The following is a 25,063-nucleotide window of genomic DNA, read 5'->3' on the forward strand; positions in this document are numbered from 1 at the left end:
TTTTCTTCTGACTGCTTAGATCCACCTTTCCAAGGTTAGATTAGGTTGCACTGCATACGCTAACAATTTAACACAAATGTTCAGAGGTTCTGCATATTTTGCTGCTGATCAATACTGCTCATTAATAAACCTTTGGAAGCAGTTTTTAACGGTTGGTGCAGCAATGTTAATCCCAAAGAAGGTTAGCTGCTGAACGTGAGCAAAACTTCATGACAAATTCCAAGCCAAAGTTTAAAAATTTTGTGATAACTTGGTGAGATTTACCATTTTAATACAATTTGAATATTTAAACTAAATAGTTATGAATGGTGCTACTAATAGCTATGAGTGCTTTACTGCAACAGATTATCCTATAGTATCTTGACAATACTGCTGCTTTTTTTAAAGTTGATAGAAACAACCTGAGTTCTTCCCATACATATAAAAAGGACTAATTTATATAACTTCAGCATTTCCTTCGCCGACCAATAGACAACTGACAATATTGCTTTTTCCTCTTATTATATTCACGTGTACTTACTAGCGTATGCACCCCGAGATATGAACACAGAAGGGTATGTATGCAAAAAACAAGAGAGCCTGTGACGTCCAATGACATCGAGCACAGCTTATCAGAAGCCCTGATGTAATCAAAACAATGCACCGGGTCAATACGTTTGGTCTAAACACTGAGTGGGCTAACTGGACCAGACATTTGTTTGGCTGAATTAGATGAAGACTGACCTGATCAAATGGACTGAAAACTGGCCCAGTCGATTTTTCCTCGCAATCATCAACTCATAAGGTGGGATGATAGTCTAAGTAACAATGCCTCACAAAACAAATTAGATAGAGGAATGTGAACTCCTAAATAGTTTTCTGCCTTATATCACATGTATGCTACCCAAAGTTACAACTAAATCTACTAATTAGCCACAGGAAGTGTAGCTACAGCTCTGAGAAACTGTTCTATGCCAGTTTGTCAGGAGATAACAAAAATATTTAAATAGTATTTGGCACTAAATAGTCTACTGCTGATTCAGTAAATAGTAAATTTTGTGAATTACAAATGTAATTTTGATTGGGACTATTTAACGCGTTCCGCTATATAAACTGGCATGAATCATATGATTGGCAGAAGCCTTAGTGGGAAAGCAAGTGAGCTGATCGTGTATATTGCATTACAAGCAATGTGCAGCTGTGGAGATTGGACTTGAGAGTTCATCGTGTAGCAGCAAGGCTGCTGATTTGGTTTGCCTACAGGTTGGCAGCAGGGACTGTCGTGAGATTCGTGACAGCATTCTGCTGTGGGTGTGTATCGCCATGGTGAAGAATGGTGGCGGCTTGGTGGTGCGCAACAATATCTTTGTTGTATTGCTGACAAAAATCAAACTCAACCCAGAGCCAGAGCAAACGGCCCAACAGTCTAAAATACAAGCTTTTTATATTACATCAAAAAGAACTAACAAACAACATTAACGTGTTGAGAATAAACATAGGTCAAGCAAGCATTTTGGTTATCACTGGTTAAATTATACATGACAAGGAAAGAAGAAAACAGCACGTACATTCTTCAATAAGGTTTTGCTACAATAAATGCCTGCTCATGTTAACAGTATTTTTTATTCATCCGCCTATTACTCATAAATTCTGCTCGCCCTTTCAAACTTGATGATGGCATTCATGGTGCCTAACTGCTTATACTGTATAGAATGCTCATATAAGATAAGCAGTTTCTGTGACTTGAAGAAGCACAAGTGTATCCATTGTTGTCGAGTATGCTGCTACTTTCTTTGTAAAATTCACTAATGGAGCACGAGGGGTAATTTCTTCGGGTCGGTTCACTCAACTACTAACAGAGGTGGAACAGTGTAAACAACAGTGCGGACCAGAGTGCCGCAAGAAGGCGTGGTTGCACAAACACGACAAAACACGAGTCGTTATATAAATAGCCCCTGATCTTTAAATATTCCGTTATTATGATAAGGTAGTTTAGGTATGCTTTTGTCATTCAGTAAGATCAGCTGCAGATACGGAAAGTTCCGATTTGATGCAGCAGCATAACTCTCAGTCGTACATGCCTCCAGACGAACGTATTAGTGTAGGTACGCTATTGAAAACACAACGTTCCATTAAAACTAATGCAGAAGGAAATGTTTTGATTCTTGTACATTTATCTGTGTGCGTTCAGGTATTTATTCTCATTTAATCGCTTATTTTACTACATTTGCTAACGTTATTCGTTTAAAGGAAGGAACCTCTTAGGTAACCATAGCCTTTTATTTGAAGACGTGTCAGCCACAGCAGAATTAGAGATTTTGGATACATACCTGCCAACTCTCACGCATTGGGCGTGAGACTCACGCAATCACCTCAAAGAAAAAATGAAAATGCGTGAGATTTTTGCCCCAATTTCCACAATTTTATATATACTATCATTGATACATCAATTGCCCCAAAACCAAATCTTACGCATTGCCCCATTCTTGGGTTGGCAGGTCTGTTTGGATAGAAACTGCAAAACTATTATGTTAAACATACTGCGATTAATATTGGATAACAGAGATGGTTTAAGGCTTTAAAAATGACTCGATTTAATCCAGTTCTCATTAAAAATTAGTAATTCAATTTTTTTGCATCGTAGATCATGTAAGAATCGATTCATTTCAATTCGATAAGCAAAACACTACAGTTTCGTTCTCAATTCTTTAGCTGTCATAACTCCCAATGAATTGACTCAATTCAGTTTTTTAGACAAAACCAATTCTTTATCAATTCGCCACCTGTCCACTAGCTAGCCTGTTCAGCCTTTGCTCTGAATAAATCTGGCTTACTTACACAAATGTTGTTAGATTACTCCTATGCAAAACAAGTTTAGAAATAAAATAAAAATTGATTGTTGCAGTTTTATTTCATCATATATCATAGGACAATTTCTCAATACTCTTAGTGGTTACATTTACAAAATATAAGTTTTGCTAAAGTTGCTGGGGTCATCCTCGATCTATGGGGTGCATGGTAATGCCCCCATGGCTAAATACGTGCTCCACCAGAGCACTGGTTGCAGGCGGAGTCCATAGAATCTCCTTTATTTCAGTTAACTTGGGCATGCCTCTTGTTTTTAGTCCAACACTCTATACCGGGACCTGTGATGACAATCAAATTGTTTATACAGTTTGTCCAAAATGCATATTGAAAAGCACCAAAGCATGACATTTCTCATTTATCGAAACTAGCTACCAGATGTGCATCATCACCAACACTCGAGTGATATCACATAAGAATAGTCAAAACATCACTACATATAGCTTACAATTACGGCAGCAAAAGCAGCAACCACTAAATCAATTTCAAATGTATCAAGTTTGTTTCATTAATCTTTATGGTACAACCAATTTTGGTTGGAGGCATTAATTCCTGGAACATTTAAGCAATAATATTTATACATACATTTACTTGACTAGTTTTCTATATGCCTGTACTTGACAAAATCAACAACACTAAAGCAGTCATTTCTGCCATTTGACATATCCAAACAACTAAAATAGTATAATACAGGCGAAGCTACCTTTAAGTGTAGAAGACAACTCGTGATATTGAAATGGTTCACCTTTTAAGCCAATATCGCACACTGTAGAAGCAATGCCTCTCCTCTTCAGATTGTTGAAGAGGCCTACCCTGTGCGGGCCCTGTGCTACTCTGGCTCTTTGATGACAACAAGTGCCGCTGGCTGAGCAGAATGTGGCACCCATTTCTTGACTTCGAAAAGCAAATACAAGTTAATGAAAGCTATTAGTGGAAAGAGAAAATTAAAAGCGTCATACTCAAACTGCATGCAGCAAATTGAAATAGTGTGTCAAATTATTGTCAATGCAGACATTGCTACATTAGGACTGCAATTTTTATTACATTCCTGCATGTCCACCATCCTACACACTGTCAAAGGATTTTCACTCTGAACTAAGTTGAATTTGTTTATACATTCATTTATATATAAAAATCTCAAAGTTTTCCATCTGTTTGGATATCTACCAGTCCAGCTTTAGCTTTCAAAATCGTAGAATAAAAAATTTGTATCGTAGAATGTTTGATCTCGGAACCTCCCAGACGATATGCTAAACCATTGAACTACACGATATTGATGGATTTGTTTGGCAATATATGTCGCTATGTGAGTGAAAATACGCATATCGCTCTGCATTATGACGCAACGTTATTTTAATTATGTTTGCTCTCACGGCTCTTTTTAGTAAGTTTAGCAATACTAGCTTATTAAATTTAGCCATAAGTAATGTGCTAGGGTAATGGCAAGTGGCAGGCAACTACATTACTTGCATTAATACCCGTGCAACATCGAACATTCAACTAGTATACATTTATATGCTTACCTCACTTAATTATTTTTTTTATCATTGTATCGGTGTTTATAAAAAATTATTTATTGATCAATTTTTCAAGTATTTGTTCATAACAGAAAATTTTAACAGTTATTATATTATAATAATTATTGTTTATCTGTAAACCACCACTAGTATCAAATGACAAATGGGTGTTGTGAATAACAAATAAATAGATAATAATTACAACAATCAATCGTTTAGATAATAGCTAGTTGGAGATAGTTTGAGAGGCACCAAAAAATGAAAAGCTTAAGATAGAGCGAAAATAATTAAAGACAATTCTCTCTCCCATTCATTCACTACATTTAGACTCCATCATTCATCTTGTATTTAATATAGCACAATAATTACCTCAATAAATAATAAACTACTTACTATTGCAGACACTACCAATCTGAAAAAAGGTGGCATCACCGCTAGCGCTAGACCTATCATTCAATGTCCATCAGATCTATATTATGATTATAATAATACTGTAAAAAATAATGAATGTGGTTGTTAGTAAGTTGATAAAATATATTTATTAAATATTGAATCATTGGTGAAATCACCAGACTAGCGCAACTAATTTTTCAGCGAGAGAAAATTTTGCCAACAAACCACAGAACTGAGAACAACTAGACCACCAAACTAGGTTCATCTTACCACTGAGTCCTGAGTGATAATTTTAGACAACTGCCTAGGACGAGGCCTGATGCTCGCAAGGGATGTAGTTACATTTGTTCGCATGACGATCAAAACAGCATAGCTAAACTTGTTGCCAGTGCACAGGCAAACCGTTAAACTATGCTCTCTAGTTGCATGGTACATAAATAATAATAATACTACATATCATCGACAAATAAAACATACGCATTGATATCGAAGTTTATGAAAATGTTAAACGTGTGCGGTGTTGTAATGATATTAGTACAAGTGCGAGTTATCCTCTCATGTTTATGTTTTCATTAAGAGTAGACAACTCTTGCATTTAACGAGCACATTATATTCATGTCTGGGGATGACCAGGCGTTTTCGGTTAAATACAAAATTAAAGAAAAACGATCTTATATCGCTCTCGTTATAATCCAAGCCATCCTCTCCATCTGTGTAATACAACATGGTGGCAGCGGTCTAAACTTGTTCCTGGGTGTCATGCAAGGTGTTTCGCCTCCACACGGCTTAGATCTGAGGGCTGATGATCTCTCTGGAGAGTGGAGAAAATGGTCCAGATCATTTGAAGATTATTTGCTGGCCATAGATTTGGTGGCAACAAGCAAGGCTGCAGAAAAAAGGAAGCTTGCCTTGTTCAGACATGTAGGAGGTGAAGATGTAAGGGAAGTATATTCACAGCTGGAATTTACAACTGACCCTGATGAAAATGGTCTGATTCATGAGATAGAAGAAGGAACAGAGGGGAGGAAGTTAAATGACGTGTTAAAGAAATTTCAAGATTATTGCAACCCAAGGTCCGGAACTATAGTGAATAGATTTCAATTCCACGGCTGCACTCAGTCAGGTGAGTCATGTGATGTATATCTTATGAGGCTGAAGAGGCTAGCTGAAGGGTGTCAGTTTGAAACACAGAGGGATTTACTCATCAGAGATAAACTACTCTTTGGAATGGATGATGTGAAGCTTCGTGATAAGCTAATGAGAGAGCCTGATGAGAAGCTCACTTTAGAGTACGTTGTCAAGGCAATTCGAGTGCAAGAAATGGCAGTCAAGTTCAAAAATTTGACTGCCACCCCACAGCAAGAAAAGCAGGAAATCAAGGATGGAGATATTGAGGTAGTAAGGAGTGAAAGGAAAAGCTGGAAAACCAAACCAGCAATAAAAACAGTTGGTGGAGGCTTTTGTGGCAGATGTGGAAGGAATCATAGCAAGCAAGTAAGGTGCCCCGCTATGGGTCAAAAATGCAGAAATTGTGATAAATTTAACCACTTTGCCAGACAGTGCAGAGGAAGAGCAGAAATAAATGCTCTAAAAGAAGATGAAACTGAGGTTCAGGAGGAGGTTTATTTAGGGGAAATAAACCTAGTGGAATCCATCAACACAGGAGCATGGCATTCTACAGTCAAAGTAGACACAAGCTTGAAGAAGGGGCAAACAGCCAGCTTTAAATTGGACACTGGGGCTGCACTAAGTGTTTGTGGACCAAATCACTTCAAAGGGAGATTGGAGCCTTCAACTAAAAGATTATACGGGGCAGGTAAAACACAGTTAAATTGCTTAGGGGTTATAAGATGCCGCATCCAAGCTGGTAAATTTGCCACAAAAGAAGATATATATGTAGTTGAGAATCAACAGACACCATTGCTGAGCAGAAAAGCCTGTGAAACACTACAGTTAATATCAGTGGATGTTGACAGATGTGAAGTGAGTGATGTGAATGTGGACCAGCAGCTGTTCAAGGGTCTAGGAAAAGTGAAGAGTGAACATTCCATCACACTAAAGGAGGATGCCATACCTTTTGCCATACACGTCCCTAGACCAATAGCATTCCCGCTAAAGAAACAAGCAGAGCAAGCATTAGATGAGATGGTGAAGGATGGAGTCATCACGCCAATTACTGAAGCAACACCCTGGGTTGCACCAATGGTCGTTGTACCAAAAAATGGCCAAGACAAAGTTAGAATTTGTACAGACTTCACCCAACTCAACAAATATGTGATGAGGGAAATTCATCCAATGGCCACTGTAGAGAGCAGTCTTGCTAGTCTGGGAAACGGTGTAAAGTTTTCAAAAATTGATGCTAACAGTGGATTTTTTCAGATACCACTCAGTCAAGAGTCAAAAAAGTTGACTACTTTTTTGACTCATAAGGGAAGATACATGTATGAAAGACTTCCCCAAGGCCTTTGTAGTGCCCCGGAAATATTTTCAGCAGAAATGAATAGAATGCTGAATGGGATTGAAGGAGTGATAGTTCATATGGACGATGTGTGTGTATTTGGAGAAACGGAAGAGAAACATGACAAAAGTTTGGAGCTGGTCCTGGCCGCAATCAAGACGGCGGGTATGACAATGAACAAGTCAAAATGTAAGTTTGGTCAAAAAAGTGTGGAGTTTCTTGGGTATATCATCTCCAAGGAGAGTATAAGCGCTGGACCGCGAATACAAGGAATACAAGACTTTCCCACACCCACTTCCGTGACAGTTGTAAGAAGTTTCCTTGGTCTTGCAAATCAATATGCACGCTTCTCAGAGAAGCTGGCTGAGAAGAGTGCCCCTCTGAGGGCTTTGCTGAAGACAGGTATTGAATGGCACTGGGGTTATGCGCAGGAGAGTGCATTTCAAGAAGTCAAAGAGCTGTTCAGCAAACCAAGCATCCTTGCTCCATACAGTACAGAAAAGCCCACATTTGTGACCACAGACGCCAGCAATCAAGGACTAGGAGCTACTCTGAGTCAACTTCAAGGTGACGGCACTCGTAAGCTAGTGGCGGCTGCTAGTAGATCCCTTAGTGAAACTGAGCAACGTTATGTAGCAATAGAAAAGGAGGCGCTAGGAGTGTGCTGGGCAATGGAGAAATTTTCTCATTATGTCTTAGGAATGAAAGATGTAACGATTGAAACAGATCACAAAGCCCTCATTCCCTTGTTCGGTAATCAGTTTCTAGATAAGCTGCCTCCCAGAATTCAAGGCTTCAAATTGCGACTACAGAGATTCTACTATGATATCAAATATGTGAGTGGAACTGACAACAAGGCAGCGGATGCACTATCACGATATAACACTAGGGAACCAGAACAGAGTGATATAGTACGAGTAGAAGTGATTGAGAGCTACGTACGAGAGAGTGTGCATTGGAATGGAAGCTGCGACAGATTGGAGAAATTCAAAATGGAACAAAGGGAAGATGAAACTTTGAGACAGGTTATTCATTATGTTGAACAGGGTTGGCCAGTTTACCTTTCATCCATGGACACAATCCTGAGGCCGTACTTTGAAAGGCGAGGACTACTTACTATGAACAAGGGACTGCTGATGCTAGGCATGAGATTGGTGGTTCCCCTATCCCAGAGAAGTCAGGTTCTTGAAGATATACACAAGGGACATTTAGGCATTACTAAATGCCAAGCAAGGTCTAGAAACAGTTTGTGGTGGCCGTCTATGGCAAAGGCAATAGAGGTACAGATAGCTAATTGTGAAGTGTGTAAGAGAGAATTGAATATAACATACGAACCCCTGAGACCTTCCGCTACCCCTGATCGCCCTTGGCAAATGTTAGGCACTGACTTGTTTCAACTAGAGAGAAACAACTACCTGATAGTGACAGATTATTATTCAAGATACCCTGAGATAGCTTTACTAGGTAGAGATACTACATCAAAGAATGTCATATCCCACATGAAAAGTATGTTTTCCCGGCACGGTATTCCAGATTGTTTAGTGTCTGACAACGGACCGCAGTATTCATCTGAGGACTTTCAGATATTTGCAAAAGCATATGGATTCACCCATGTCACAAGTAGCCCGAAGTATGCTCGCGGCAATGGTGCAGCTGAGAGAGCAGTTGCAACAGTAAAATCCTTGCTCAGCAAGGAGAAAGATCCATACATAGCTCTCCTTGCCTACAGAGCATCACCACAGTTAGGAGTATACTCTCCTGCTGAATTGCTTATGGGACGGATGCTGAAGACAACTTTGTCAGTACATCCTGATAGTCTAATGCCAAAGCTACCCGATCATGAGAAGTTTAAAGCCAAGAATGAGCTTTACAAAGAGAGAATGAAGATGAACCACGATATCAATCCTAAGGTAAAAGATCTTCCAGCAGTGTGTGGTGGAGATCGTGTTATGGTGAGAGATAGTAGCCAGGAGGGCACAGTACTCAGAGCTAACCAAGATGGCGATCGAAAGGTTATCATAAAGGGAGATAATGGTCAGCACTTGGTACGGAACAGGTCAGCAGTAATCTCAGTTAATGACTCTAATGTAAATGCGGAAAGACGCAGAGTTAATGTCAGATCAGCTATGACGGCAACCCCGAGGATGAGTATGCGGCTCAGGCAACAGCCAGATAAATATGAGGCATAAGCTTAAGAGTATGGTAACTACCATACTGCGACATGCTGCTACATCATATCGCTGAGCAACAAAATATGAACTATGGTAACTACCATACTGCGACATGCTGCTACATCATATCGCTGAGCAACAAACTATGAACTCTAGACAATATCTATTGCATATTATTACGTACCTTATCTTGACAAATATTCTTGTTGTTTACTTGCGTTGCATTTACCCATACAAATTTACGATAGCTTATGTGGTTGTCACAGGTTTTATGTGCCGATTTATCTTAGTAGATCATTATATAGATATGCCAGCTTTTGAGCTTGTGAAGGAATGTTGTAATGATATTAGTACAAGTGCGAGTTATCCTCTCATGTTTATGTTTTCATTAAGAGTAGACAACTCTTGCATTTAACGAGCACATTATATTCATGTCTGGGGATGACCAGGCGTTTTCGGTTAAATACAAAATTAAAGAAAAACGATCTTATATCGCTCTCGTTATAATCCAAGCCATCCTCTCCATCTGTGTAATACAACATGCGGCTGGTCACTCTAGAGTCTCAAAGAAAAAGAAGATTCCCAACAAGAAAAATAGAAGATATCAAAATTATGAAAACGCTGAAGGTGGAGTACAAACATGTGGAGCCACTTCAGGAAAAAAATATACAATTACATTAAGTGGTGAAAATAAGACCCGCAACAGCAATTTGATAAGATGAGACTAGGGTGTTTAGATCTAGAAACAGCTGAACTCGGAAGTAAAATTAGGGCAACCCCCATACCAGGCCAAGGAGTAATTGACATTCGGTTATAGTAGCCAAGAGACCTTCGGTAATTAACCACACACTTAGACATTACCAGTGTAAAAGTCATTTATACAGACTTTATATCACAGCCAATGACACTCTGTATAAACCAGCGCAAATCAAGCAAGAGTCGATAATTCGATAATAGCAGACTGGGTATATACCAGCGCAACGCCAGCAACAGCCAATGATACTGACCCTCTATATCACAGCCGATAACAGATTATGTATGAACCAGTGCAAATCAAGCAAAGGCCCAGAGTACAGACTCTATGTATCACAGCCGATAGAAAACTGTGTATTTAAGCCTGGTTTCCATATGACAGCGCAAGGCGCGCAACAAGGCGCACGACGTCGTGTGTAGACCGGCTGTGATATGGAAACGTCAACGCCCGATGATCGCCCGATATGCGTACGCTGATCGCAAGGATCCAGCAGAATGGATCCTTGCGACGAGTGCGCGCAATGATGTATCACACAATACATCGCTCGACCTTTTCAACCTATCCCACAATTCAAACCGAGGGCTGTTTTCCAAAGAAATCGGTCTCCCGTACGAAAGAGTAAGCCCAGTTTTCATATGACAGCGCAATATCGCAATGGAGGACTGTTTTTTCGAAGAAATCGGTCTCTCCTACGAAAAAGTAAGGAAATTACCCACCCTGTCTAATGCAAGCATGGCGCCTACACGCGATATGGAAACACTGCATCGCAGCCCAAGAAATGCATTGCGTACGATCACTGGGCCGTGCACGATCATTGCGCTGTCATATGGAAACCAGGCTATACCAGCATGACGCCAGCAACAGCCGACAATACATTCTATATGACAGCCGATCACAGCTGTATAAACCAGTGCAAATCAAGCAAGAGACGAGAGTACAAACTCTATGTAACACAGCTGATACCACTATACCACTATACCGATAGCAGACTGTATATATACCAGCGCAACCCTTTGATCCAAGCTGTTCAAATTACTTGAGAAGATGTGTTATAATTGACTATATTTATTATAGCTTGTCTCACCATACTAAGATACCCACTCTCAAACGCAAAAACAACTGTTTATATAACTGAGCCGAAACAAACTCAATATATGATTGGTGATTACGAGTAGTTGAAACTTCTTGGTCGAAATGAGAGTTATTTTTTAAAAGAACAAACATTATTTACCAGTAAATATACAATATAAAAATTTGGCTACATTTTTGTAATACATTTAGGATGGGAAAAAAATTAATAACAAAACAAGGAACCAACGAATAGTCCTTCTTTCTTTTCAGAGGATTTCTGCTTGTAAAACCAGGGTAGCAGGTACCTTATAATTCTGTTAGCGGGCGTATTCTAGCTGGTATTTATTCCAGCAAGTGCCTTAGTTTTTTTTTAGCCATTGAATCACATCATAATTGATATGCTAGTATAGTTTTAGCCTGTGCTGCCATCCTCGGCTCTCCTCAGTGCCACCAACATCTAATAAGGAGTTGTCACTTTGCTAATAGTGAAATAGGTGTAGTAAGATTTTACATAATTTTACTACACCTCAGTGCTATAGAGAGATTGGACAAATATGAAGTCTGATGATTTTGTGATATGCATAAAAAAGCGGTCGAAAATTTGAAAAAAACACCACTGCATCACGTTGAGCCGCCATTGACGAAGGTATCAAAAATTACATTAAGTAAACCCTGAAAGCATCAGAATTAGAAACTAAACTCATACCTGTATCGCAAACAGGTTTTCAGAATAAGGTTATGCGAGACAACTTTCTACTACATAATTATTCTAATCTGACTAAAGCTCCAGCGGTAAAGCCGTAACTCATGCACCAAAATTAGATTTTTGAAGTTTTTAACAAAGTCTTAGATGTTTTTTGATGGGTAAACTCTAGTTGATACCTGGGGTGACCTCATATATTGCTTTTAAGATTTTTTTAGCAACAGGACACCAAAAGGTCATTAGTAATGAGCCGTCTAGTGAGCTTTCGTTAACATCTGGAGTATCGCAAGGTTTGGTGTTAGGTCTTATACGGTTCATGGTTTACACAAATGATATGCCAGCCATTATAATTGTAATGCGAGTCTAAATTCTGATGATACATTCTCTTATCAAATTGTAAGCAATGCCAGTGGTGCCTCAGTTTTCAAAAAAACTTGATACTATTCATTAGCTATCAGTGATTTGAAACATCCCTTCTAAAAGACAAAAGGTGTCAGGTCATCTCTTTTGGCAATCAGATTTTTTGGCCAAGCTACTTGTTAGGTGGTGTTACAATGGGATGGGCAAACCCAATCAAGTATCTGGGAGTCATTCAGGTCAGTTCAGTGCAGTGACCTGAAGTTTGAAAAGAGTTTGCTAAAAACAAGAAAAAGCAAGCGCGGCAATTGTCAAATTTAACCGTTAAGCCTATATATATATATATATATCTATTATATACAGCAAAAATCATATAATAAGCCTTATATACATTGCGCTATATACTGTGCACTATACTGCATAAACTTATTATGCGGTTTTTTTACATCTTTATAAATCCTATAAAATTATGACTTTATTTTAACAATGTGAAAGCCGAATAACACAGAAACGCTATTATTAAAAAACCTAGTTCACGCTTGCAACTGATTTATACAAACAACTCCAATAGATATTTTTCTTACGTTTAAGAAATAGGCTATCAAAATTTCTACATCTAAGTTTTTCTAAATCTTACTAAAACTCATAAACCAATTATTATTTGTTTAAACATAACTGCACTTTGATTACAACTGCTATGCCTAAATTTGTCTGTCTCATCCAATGTTCAGACCAACAAAATCCACTGTACTTTGATCTTTTGAGAGTCGACTGTACTTTGATCCATACAACACACTCTCTACGATGCCTCTGCAAAAGGACAGCTTTTGCAGTCTATTGCAAATCTTTTGCTTTTCCAGTCTATATCTTTCAATCCTAAAATACGCTGACATAGTCTAGGATCCAATCCTATAGGACTGCCATTGAAGCAATAGAGAATACACAGAAGAGACCTTTCAGGTGTATCAGCAAGAAAAGAAATTAAAGAAGGTAAAAGTGCTGCTCTAAATGAGTTGACGTCTGCGGAGACTAGAATCTCCACTGAAGAAACGCCGGCTGTCACTTATAAAAATTCTGTGAGATGAGGATTGTCATCAGAATTTATCATTTGCCTTTGATGAAATAAATGAACAGCGGCTTTAAGATGACTATGATAACAAAATCTACAACTAGAGGAGAATTAACACCAGTTTACATCATCTCAAATATCTATCTTCATAGGTTTTTGTTCAGAAAGATCTAGCAGGGCAAGATGTTGTTAACCCTATGGTATATCCTTATTGTGCGCTCAGCAAGCACTCATAAAGCACTCAGCTTACTAAATTGTTCAAAACGTATTATGAGACCAAATATTACAAGTAAATATGTTTGCTAGCACTGTTTTGTTATGATGAAGCCAACATAACAAAACAAAAATTTAGGATAGTAATGTGTGACACAAGCTCAGGAGAACCTTTTTGGGGATTGAAGTAGCTTTTGTATGGGGCACCCAGAAAGGCTATGTCGCTTGCGTACACTAGTTTGTGTAGAGCAGTGGTTGTTAACCAGGGGGAATTCCCCCCAGGGGGGAATTTTGGGATTTTAGGGGGGGAATTTGGCAGTTTACCAAAGGGGATTTCCGTGGCACCAATTTTTCTTATATAAAGGGCAGCGAGGAGTGAATGAATTTCAGTAGTTTCAACAAAGCCAAGATCTAAAACTGGAAAAGGTAAGGATTGCTACACTACATGCATATACATACCTGCAATATTAATTGTTCAGTTACCGATTTGGTTTGCATAAACGTATAACAGTTTGACAATTTGCTCGGTAGCCTAACATATGTATGATGTTTTGCTCATGTAGATATTGAACGTATTCAAATATTTTGATTGCATATCCCATATTGTAGGTGTTAGAAATGTCAAAGACAAAAAGATGAACATATGATGATTCTTACCTTAACTATGGATTCACTTGTATGATTAAAAGCGGCATCGAAGCACCACAATGTGTTTTGTGCATGAAAGTGCTCGCTAACGACTCCATGAAACCACATTAACTTAAGCAACACTTAAGAAATAAACATGCAGAACACATGGATACATCAAAGCCGTTTTTTGAAGCTAAGGAGAGAGAACTCAAGCGGGCAAAACTGGATTCCTCTGGCAGCTTTTATATCCAGGCACAGGCCATTACCGAGGCATCCTATGCTCTGTCTTACCGTATCGCCAGAGATAAGAAGCCACACACCATTGGTGAAACATTAGTTGAACCTTTTCTGCTGGAGTGTACTAAGATTATGCTCGGAGACACAGCCGCTCAAAAGATAGCTGATTTATCCCTCTCAGACAGCACAGTGAAATCGAGGATCGATGATATGTCTGCGGACATAAAGAGGCAAGTAATTGAAAAGATCAAGTCATCTCCCATGTTCGCCATTCAACTTGATGAGTCCGCTGATGTTGCTAGCATTTCACAGCTGATGGTGTTTGCACACTATATACACAGAGAGACAATTGAGGAAAAATTTCTGTTCTGCAGTTCTCTAACAGAGACCACCACAGCTGCTGATGTTATGAACCTGGTTTCCGACTTCTTCAGCAAAGAACATCTGGACTGGGGAAACTAATTAGAGTTTGCACTGATGGTGCTCCAGCCATGCTTGGCTGTCGTGCTAGATTTGCACAGTTGGTAAAAGAAAAGAATCCTTTAGTGGTGAGTACCCATTGCTTCATTCACAGACAAGCACTAGCAGCAAAAACTCTTCCCAGAGGATTGCAGGAATACCTTTCTTCAGTGATTAAAGTAGTAAACTTTATCAAAGGGTCTGCCTTGCAAACACGTCTCTTCCACAAGTTATGCGAAGATATGGATGCTGTGCACTCATCACTATTGTTCCACACCGAAGTTCGTTGGTTATCAAAGGGTAACATGCTTCTGCGTTTCTTCAATCTATGAGCAGAGGTCAATGAGTTCTTGAAAACTCTTAACAAACCCAAACTACTGGCTTCAATGCAGGTGGAAGGCTTTCATCATTGTCTTGCTTACCTGGTTGACATATTTGGTTCAATCAATGAAGTGAACATAAAGGTGCAAGGTAGAGACAGAAATGTGTTGAATGTAACTGATAGTATCAATGCATTCAAGGACAAGCTCAAACTCTGGGTGGAAAGACTGGCTACTGGGAATGTAAGAGTTTCATTTCCAGTTCTGCATTCATTAGTTAGACACAAGCACTTCACAATAGCATCTGATGATTACTGCATGCAGTATGAAACTTTTAGTCATAAACTGTTGCTAAAAATTTTTCCATCTTTATATTTATACAGGCTCGGTGGACAACTTTGAGCACTATATCAGTGAAGTCTCAACTATTATCTGTATATATATATATATATATATGTATATAAGTTATATATGTAAATAAAGTTCACTATCTAGTTGCAATGCGTTATTTGAAGGAGTTGGGAGGGGGAGAATTTCTGTCTTTAGGTTTGGAAAAGGGGAGATGGGGCAAAAAAGGTTAAGATCCACTGGTGTAGAGCATTCTAGAATAAGCCCTTTTAGTGAGGAATGATCAGCGAGATGTCATATCCCTTTTATAGGTTTAGCTTTATTGCTCAATTTTTAGAGATGAATGTCATTCGATATGTTTATTGTAAACGTTTTACATCGTCAAATTACTTCTACGACAGCTGTCTATAAACAATTCTCCCATATCTCTCTCAAAGTAATTGGATGACAGCATGTTTGTTTTTGTAGTCATATACCAGTTTAGCCTTAATTTATAATCTGTCATCCATCGCATTAATCTCTCTGATAACAACAAATTCATCAAACAATTTATTATAACTAATAATTGTGTAATTTTTTTTCAGTTTATATTTTGTTGTCTGATATTGTAGTGTTTTACATGTATGTATTACGCACAATCTATTTTCATGTACATTATATGTTTAAATACATGTGATGGTATTTCTTATTGCCATTTACTTCATTGTGCTTCATCTGCCATCACTATTCGATGAGACTTTTAAGGCGCAGTTGCACTTTACTTATGGGTTGCTATTGTTAGTTACTGTCATAAGTAGAAAGATTGGATTTTTAAGGATCACTTCAAAGCCATGGCCAGAGCTGTAGATAAAGTGTCTTTTTTTGCTAACAGGATACTTGGCAATCACCATGGCAGTTGCTCATTGTGATCATTCTAGTAGTGATGCATTAAAACAAGATTTAGTCATCTTTGGTTGGGTATTAAATTCATTTTTAAGTTGAAAAAGGACTGATTTATTGTATATTTTGTGTAGATTAATGTGACAGCATTTAAAAGAACTGTCTCTTTTTTGAGACTTTTGGGCTATAAATTGACTGATTTAAACAGTTGTGGCAGAAAAATATTAACTGGGTAGCATTAATTATCGAAAATAAGTTATTTGATAGGAAATATCAATATCAAAACTATTTTTATTGTGATCACTCTATTTTTAACAAAAAAAGTATTTCGTACAAGTTCTTAAAGCTTACCATTTATGTAGCTTTTAGCTGGTAAGTGTTGATTTGATAACATAATATTCTATAATTTTTATAACAGAAAGCTTTTATGTTATAAAAGCTTTCTGTTATAAAAACAGAACTAACCATCGGGAGTTCTTACATCTTTTCCTGTAACATTTATTACTTGTATGTAAAATTCAGTGCTGTATAATAGGTAGAAGGCCTTTAGAATGTACATCATTGATCAGCAAGAAATATAGGTATGGGTAAATGTTTGAATTAACTTGATTGCTGGATGAACATTGCAATGTTGAGTGCTTCTATAGCTGAGAAAGGTTTTTTGACAGTTTGCTATTTTATGTAAAATTTAATCAATTATTAGCTTCAATGAAAAATAACCAAACAATCGATGGTAACTGGCGCTGTTACAGATCCTACCCAGAGACCATGAAGAGAGTGGTAGTAATTGGAGCCGGTGCCGCTGGTCTGGCAGCACTTCGTTCACTAGTCTCAAATAGCAACAAGTTACATTGCGTAGCTTATGAAAGAAGTGACAGAGTTGGTGGCACTTGGATTCTAGATGACCCCTACAAGCCTACCAGCATGTACAATCAGTTGAGGTGTGGTTCTTCTTAAGTTTGTAAATAACTGTTACTTGAAGTTGGCTTGAGTTGTCTACTCATGCATCAGCTGCTCACATTGTAACAGTCAACTATCAAACACTTTGAATTAAATGTCCTGTTTCAAGTATCATCAGGTATCATCAGTATCATCGTTTTAAGTAGCATCAGGTTGTAATAAACTATAGAATTTTTATTTTAATACAAATCTCATCAGCTCACCTTGAGTACCGTTTTAAAGTAGTGTTGAATTTGAAGGAGGCTTCAAACCAATCACAAGAATTTCTTATTCTGTTAATAAGCTTTGTGCATTGAAGAAAATGTGTGCGTTGTTGCTTTTAGAAAAAAGTTACTAAAGTTTTAGTTTCTTAAATTGAGTGTTTGCTGACTCAGGGTTTCACCCTGAACTCATCTCAAAGTTAGTCCTTATGCATAATTATTGTCCATAATAAATACCGTAAGCAAATGATCATATAGATTATAGATTTTTAATTGGTCACACCAAGACATTTTAATTGGTCACACCAATCATCTTTGGCTGTAACCTTTACACAGTAATATACGTATACATGTATAGTACAGCCTCCTATTTTGCGGCTTCAACTATTGCTTTTCCCTGTGTTTTTTGCTGCCTTAAGAACATGTGTACCTGACTTATTTTCGCACAATTATACACCCTTTTTTATGTTTCTCACATTCTGCAAATCAATGGAATCTAATGGTTTTAGTTTTTTCACAGAACTAATTTACCAAAGGAAGTGATGGCTTTCCCAGGATTTCCATTCTCAGATAAGATCTATGAATCATTTGTCGGCCATAAAGATGTGCTGGATTACCTGGAGAGCTTTGCTCAGCACTACCAGCTTCACAAGTACATCAAGGTAGTTGTCACAATCTAACATGTATGAAAATAGCTTGGGTAAAACATGACTAGGTTTCATTTATGCTTGCCTGTCTTGCTAAAGCCTGAGTTTCGTGTCATACCGATATTATGACATGATAATATATGACTATTCTCATTGGTTGCATCCATAAGCTTGGTTTCCTGAGAGGCAACAAATAGATTACTCCTTTGCGCACTATTTTTCTGTCAATGATAAGTTCTGGTGTTTCCAATACAAACTTAAATACAGAATGTAACCTTGTTTGACACACTGGTGGAGGTGAAATATAAATAAATGCCTGAATGCGCATATTTGAGCTCACAAGTTGCAACAACTGTAAAGTAAGTAAATTTATATATATGTTATTATATACACCGTATATATACACATTGCATATTGTATATATTGTATATATAGATTGTATATATTGTATATATATACATTGTATATATACAATGTATATATTGTATATATACATTGTATATATTGTACGACCGGTCTCCTACCGGAGACCTGGGAGTTTGAGTACTCCCCTCAAGCTCTTAGCCATTCCCATTCCTGATTTGTGTTGGTTGTTGCCGGTATCGGGACAAGCCACATTTGATGTCAGGTGTTTTTGCTTTTTTTTACTTTGTGAATGAAACTTATCTATTATAACAGATTGATATGATTCAAACATAACACAAGGTATTTTTTTCTCTCTGAGTCTGAGAGAAAAGATGGATAACCTGACTTGCTTGCACATCTGCTGATACCTATTGAAGTGAATGCACCTGTTAACCTCATGTTGAAGTTCAGACACACTGTTTTGGAAGTCGATCCAGTCCTGGGAGCAGACGGCGTAACTCAATGGAATGTAACGGAGGAGGACTGTGAGACCGGTGTTCAGAGCACCGAAAAATATGACTCAGTCATCGTTTGCAATGGGTGCGCTCTACCTTCTCTTTGGTGGTCCTTTTTCATCTGTCTGTTCCTCTGTTTGTTCTTCCATTCACTCATCTGTTAGTATCTACTCTCCTTGCAGTTCCCCCTGTCTATTCCTATTTCTATTCTGTACATTCATTATATATTCCTTGATTCAATCCAAATTGTCTCTAGTTTTCCCTTTTCGCATTCAATTGGGCCATCTGATATTGTAGCGTGGAGACAGATCTAAAATATTCTTATAGTAAATTTGTATTGTGGAAGGAAGCATTTTTCTTTGTGTTGAAAAAGAAAGTATGGTAGAGAGACAATACTGCTGCTAAAGTGCTGCCAGTGATATCATGTGTTACAAGATATTGTCATGGGAGTTATTTTGAGTGAGCTTTGCACAGCATCATGTACATGTAGCAATTCTATCTGTATTGCATGTATTCCACTGTTCTATGGAAAATCTTTGGGCTCTTAAAAAGACCATACATAGCATCCTAATTTATCAAATCTAAGAAGCCCTGACACCAATAAATAAGCTCACACTAAACCTTTAATTTGCAACTCAAGTTTGGCTCTTTTCTGAGTGCATTGTTCTAGACACCATTGCGATGTGTGAACTATCTCAAATAGTGAATTATGTTCAATGCTATATCATTTCTAGAAGGTCTCTCTGTAGGCATTACACAGAGCCCTTAGTGCCCGACATCAAGGGAAGGACTTCATTTACCGGAGAGATCATGCACTCACACTACTATCGCTCCCCTTTCAAGTATAAGGGTAAGGTAGTCTTGGTGCTTGGAGCAGGCCCATCGGGCGTGGACATAACTACAGATTTGCTTCCTCATGTCTCAAAGGTGCACAACTCCTAAAATTTTAATATTGTAGTCCTCAAATACTGTATTTTTAATGATAGGTGTATGAATGTATATTCTAAATGCAACATGCAATGCTAATTCTAAAAAATCAATCGTTTATTATTGCAGATCTCATAGCTGAATACAGGATATTGTAGTGTATTGTATCTGTTATATCTTACATTTTACCTGATATACCCTTGATTAAACAAAAAGTGTTTGTAAAGTGCATGTGTTGAAGTTGAATGAGACGAGCAAGTAAACTGCTGCATACTGACTCAACTGAATTATACAGGTCTACCTCAGCCATAATAAGATGGGCAGTAAGTTCACATCAACACACCGACTAGTGCTGGAGGTAGCTGGTATTGATAGCATCTCAAGAGATGACATTTGTTTGAAAGATGGGAGAGTTGTGCAAGCTGATATAATAATCTTGGCCACAGGCTATAGGTATTCTATAAACTTTTCTTTCTGAGTTTGCTTTTCAAAATGCTTAACTTTCCTAGTTGACATAAGTAGGTATAACATTCTTTTTTAAAGCTTTGGTATCGGCTTTGGTACATACCGTAGAACCCCGCTTTGTCGGACTTCATTTCTTTAGATTTTCAATTGTCCGGACAACGTCCAGGGTTTGCACAACTGTCCAATGTGACCCTGTTTGTCTGAAGAATGACAACTTTAATCAATGGGTGGCCCTCGCAGCAGAAGACATTCCGGTCCAGTCTCAATCGGGCGGTCTGACCTGAAGCCACAAATCTTGTTAACCTTCACCATCTAGAGTGTTGGTCGGCCCACATCTTTTGAATGACTTGACGATTAGCATCTTCAGATTCGTGCCTGCTCAACATGCCTGCCAAAGTTTGTAGGTACACTCTCGTACTGCTCTGAGAAGTTTAAAACACCACTATGCGGTGGGAGCATTCTAATTGAATGCCAAGGCCAATGTAGGCTCATTCTAGTAATGCGCATGATCCAGAGGTGTTTATTCACATGTTTTATGTGTGATCAAAGTATTTAATGTTGGCCCACAAAACTCAGTCCATCGAAATCGCACTGGTCCTTCAGTACAGTATGCCTAGTTAGGGACCTTTGTTTACTAATTAATTAGCGTGATGAATGTCAAAGTGTTGCTCAAATATAAGTGGCCTTCACATATAGGTGGCCTTCAAATATAGGTGGCCTTCAAATAAAGGGTGGTGCTCTATTTTTCAACTTTTCTATAGTGGTGTTCAAATAGAGTTGGCTTTCAAATAAAGGTTTACCGGTAATTTGCAGTAATCTTCTGTTACAATTTACACTTGCTTGTAGCATATTAGCGTCAACTTTAGCAGGTGAGATAAAGAAATTCTCTGTACAACATTTACCCTTATTACCGTAAATTCTGGTGTATAAGTCGATTCGGCGTACAAGTCGAGGTCTAAGTTTTTGTTTAAAAATCTTAGTTTTGACATGTACCTGCTATATAAGACGGTCCCCTTCTCTGGCTCAAATTGTTTGATTGTAGTAGTTCAGCTGGCATCAGTAGCGGCAGATGCATAGCTGAGGAAATACATTAGCATTCAAAAACTCAATCAGAAAAACGCCCACGTTTTTTGGCGCCATCGGCAATACAATAATTAACAAAAGAACGAGAGAAGACTGTTCTAGTGAAAACCACAAGACACAAAATGCAACACTTCATCGTCATATTGGCCCGTCTTGCCAATAAAACGAAACTATTGTCTCTGATAATATGTACGTAGTTAATAGAAAAACACTACCGCAAGACAGAGTTCTTTCAGGAAGCGTGATCATGTACAAAAAAACGATGGATGGATGATAGTGGCTGTGTCAAATGGATTACCGAAGTGTGAGCTTGTAGGCAGACACTACGAAAAAAACCATTAAATTAAAACAATGTTATTCCAGAACAGAATCCTAGCGATGACAATTTGTATAGTGAAGAATGGGACTTGGGTGTTTAATCCATTTTATTTTGAGTAGAATTACTAATATTTTACTTCACTGTTTATTTCACTTCAGGTACTCTTTTCCATTTCTGTCAGCAAAATGCAGACCAGTTATTGAAGACGAACATGTATCCCATATATATCAACTGCTGAGAGATATTAACCATCCTAGTCTTTACTACATCGGTCTCAACAAGAACATTGTTCCCTTCCCTCAATTTGCCTGTCAAGCAGATTACATTGTTGGTTGTATTACCGGGCAGATCGCGCAAGAAACCCAAGAAGTGAGTGGAGATACTACTTGCAACTACTGCTAGTACCTACCAGCTTTGTGTGAACTAAACAAGGCTTTTTCCTGTACAATGAAATTCTCATCTGCTTACTGTGAAATCATTGCCTGAATCTCGTGGTATAAAATGTTGCCAATAAGACAAGCATGGAAGATTTCAATGAATGGTTGCTAAAAAAATCTTTACTATAATAAGAGCCGTGTTTGTCTGTCCGAAGCCCCGCTAACAACGTTAGAAAAAGAATCATCTCACACAGGAACTGTGAGTTCGGTGTGTAATGACATCTGTTTAATTGTTGACAGACAATTGAACAGTTAAAATAAAAAATGACAACATATTGCTATGTTCATAGCTATTTTAATAAAATAGCTATGAACATAGCAATAATGATGGACAACATATTGTTAAGTGCATAGCTATTTTAATAAAATAAAAATAATATGATGCATGTGCTGTCATTAAACTGACATTAAACAAATAAGGTAAACCTACAACAATAGATCATAAAAATATAGATGACAACAATTTATTGAGCAAAGGATTGCTTCTATAAAATTTTATGTGATTTCCTGATAGGCGCTCCAATTTAAATAAGCAACGATAAGGATTTGTGATAATAAATATCAGAATACATAAATAAATGTTGTTTTAGACTAGGAGGATTTAGTAAAGTAGGCTGTTTTGATAAAATAAGATATTTCCGATAAGATCTAAAGATAAGGGTCATTACACTCCGAGTTTGGTGTGTAACTCTACCATACCACTCGCGCGCTACCATTACACTGTTCATTCACCTCTGTATGCCATAAAATAATTATGGCATACATTATTATAAATAAAACTTGCCATCTCATAAAAACAGTGAACTACGTACAGTATAACCTTGACATGCGTAGTTAATCCATTTTGATATTTGCTATAGTTAAAACAAATAGTCTTATATGATTATGTTGTATTTTGTTTAATTTGTTCAATAGTCGAAAAATAAATACTTCAATCAGTTACAAAACATCAAAATGAATGTATTAAATAAACCGATTTAAAAAGCTAAATTAGTAAAGAAATAGTGAATAAAAGGTCTTTTACTGTTAATTTACAGTAGAAACTCGTGATTGGAAGACTACTCTGTGATATGAAGGTTCAGTGATAAAACTAAACACTATCATACTGTTAACTACAACTAGATATAATCTAAATTAACACGATTTTTATGTTTTGTTATTTTGACATCTAAATCAGCGTTTTTACTTTCATTTACAAATTGTAATCCTTCTAAATATTACTTTGTGTGCCACGACAAATAGTTGCTCATAATTTACATTGTATGTTGTACAACTTGCAGGTCAAGGTTTGAGTGTAATTGCTTTACATAGCCAAGGTCCTAGAACAGGGGTCGGCAACCTTTTCCACTAAAAGAGCCATTTGGACCTGTTTCCGAAAAAAAAACGCAGTGGGAGCCACAAAACCCCCTTTGATATTTTTAATTAAAAAAATACTACATGTAACTTTTTTGTTTAGCTTTTAATGCTTTTATACCATGTTCACACCATAAAACGCAAAGGTGTGGCATGTATAATGATTTAACTGCTGAGAAATCAAAATTACACTTTTGCAAAGAACAATAAAATGCCTTTGGCGGTTTTATTGGCGCATAAATTGTTATAAGGTGTACTACGTGCATTAGTGTGGTATGTCAGTAGTGTTGTTGACATAATATCAAAAGGTATCTCGTAGCGATCTGCCCCTCCGTGCAAATCCGGTAGTATGTTTTTCTGTACTTTTATGTTAAAGTTAAAGCTGCGTGACGATCATGTGATAGGGAACTAATAATAATAGAACAAATAATGACGCATAACAAACGACAATGTTTGATTTATCACCATAATTACATTTTTTTAAATTATATTACAAAATCTAGTGATAAGACTTCTATATTTTCATGAATTACTTGGCATATGATAAAAAGGAAAAAAATCTAGTCAGAGGGAGCCGCAGTGAGGGGATGAAAGAGCCGCATGCGGCTCCGGAGCTGCAGGTTACTGACCCCTGTCCTAGAAGATATTATTCACTTATACAACTGTGTTGCTGTTGAAATTGTCTTCTCTCTAAATTTTATATTTGTGAAAGTCATGTTCAGGACCATTATTTATTTCAAATATAAAACTGATGGTAATTCTCACTCTGTTACTTATCACACAGAATATGGAGAGGAGTTACCAAGAGCGACGAGACAGGACTGTAAAGGAATGTGGTCAGCTCAAGTCATTTCACCACATGAAGACAGAACAATGGACATATAATAATCAGCTAGCAATCGCTAGTGGAATGCAAACATTACCTACTAGCATGGAAAAGCTGTACGTGCGTGTTTCACAGCATAGGAGAAGTGATCTATGCGGATACAAGAATGCTGTATATCGGTTAAGTGAAGACCAAGAAATCATAACATTAGATACAGCAACAAAGCAGCAAAGCTAAATTTTATCTAGCAACTTTCGCAGTCTGTCAAAATGCTGACAAGATGAAGGCTGGCATTTTAGTATATTTATTTTATTTTAACTGTAGTTACTAAAAGAAGAGCAATGTATTTTTAAATTTCGAAATTTTGGGTATTTTCTAAGTTTTTAATTAATTCATTTTAATGATCAGATATAATTCCGTTGACAGACAATTGAACAGTTACAATAAATAATGACAACATATTGTTAAGTGCATAGCTATTTTAATAAAAACAATATGATGCATGTGCTGTCATTAAACTGACATTAAACAAATATGGTAAACCTACAACAATGGAGCACAAA

The 25,063-nt window shown here is 37.5% G+C and overlaps 2 protein-coding genes across 5 annotated transcripts; both read left to right on the plus strand.

The window, feature by feature from the left end:
- Positions 1-2,020: 2,020 nt before the first annotated feature.
- On the plus strand, positions 2,021-24,740 carry LOC137395142 (uncharacterized). Of its 4 annotated transcripts, none has more exons than XM_068081963.1 (8): positions 2,021-2,080; positions 17,176-17,364; positions 18,104-18,245; positions 19,042-19,175; positions 19,840-20,017; positions 20,313-20,470; positions 22,043-22,253; positions 24,459-24,740. In XM_068081963.1, exons 2-8 carry the CDS (start codon positions 17,192-17,194, stop codon positions 24,735-24,737), a joined length of 1,275 nt encoding a protein of 424 aa, XP_067938064.1. In that variant the 5' UTR covers positions 2,021-2,080; positions 17,176-17,191; the 3' UTR covers positions 24,738-24,740. The 4 variants fall into 4 exon arrangements, 2 of the variants coding, with proteins under 2 accessions (XP_067938064.1, XP_067938063.1); XR_010978448.1 differs by lacking the exon at positions 24,459-24,740 and adding an exon at positions 20,689-20,882 and having other exon boundaries at positions 2,031-2,170; positions 22,043-22,146; XR_010978447.1 differs by lacking the exon at positions 24,459-24,740 and adding an exon at positions 20,689-20,886 and having other exon boundaries at positions 2,031-2,170; positions 22,043-22,116.
- LOC137393871 (protein FAM200C-like) lies at positions 14,346-14,879 on the plus strand. The gene has a single exon (XM_068080582.1). The coding sequence runs from the start codon at positions 14,346-14,348 to the stop codon at positions 14,877-14,879; it is 534 nt and encodes a 177-aa protein (XP_067936683.1).
- Positions 24,741-25,063: the final 323 nt, after the last annotated feature.

This window comes from Watersipora subatra, chromosome 4 (genome assembly GCF_963576615.1).
Source record: "Watersipora subatra chromosome 4, tzWatSuba1.1, whole genome shotgun sequence".
NCBI classification, from domain to species: Eukaryota; Metazoa; Bryozoa; class Gymnolaemata; order Cheilostomatida; family Watersiporidae; genus Watersipora; species Watersipora subatra.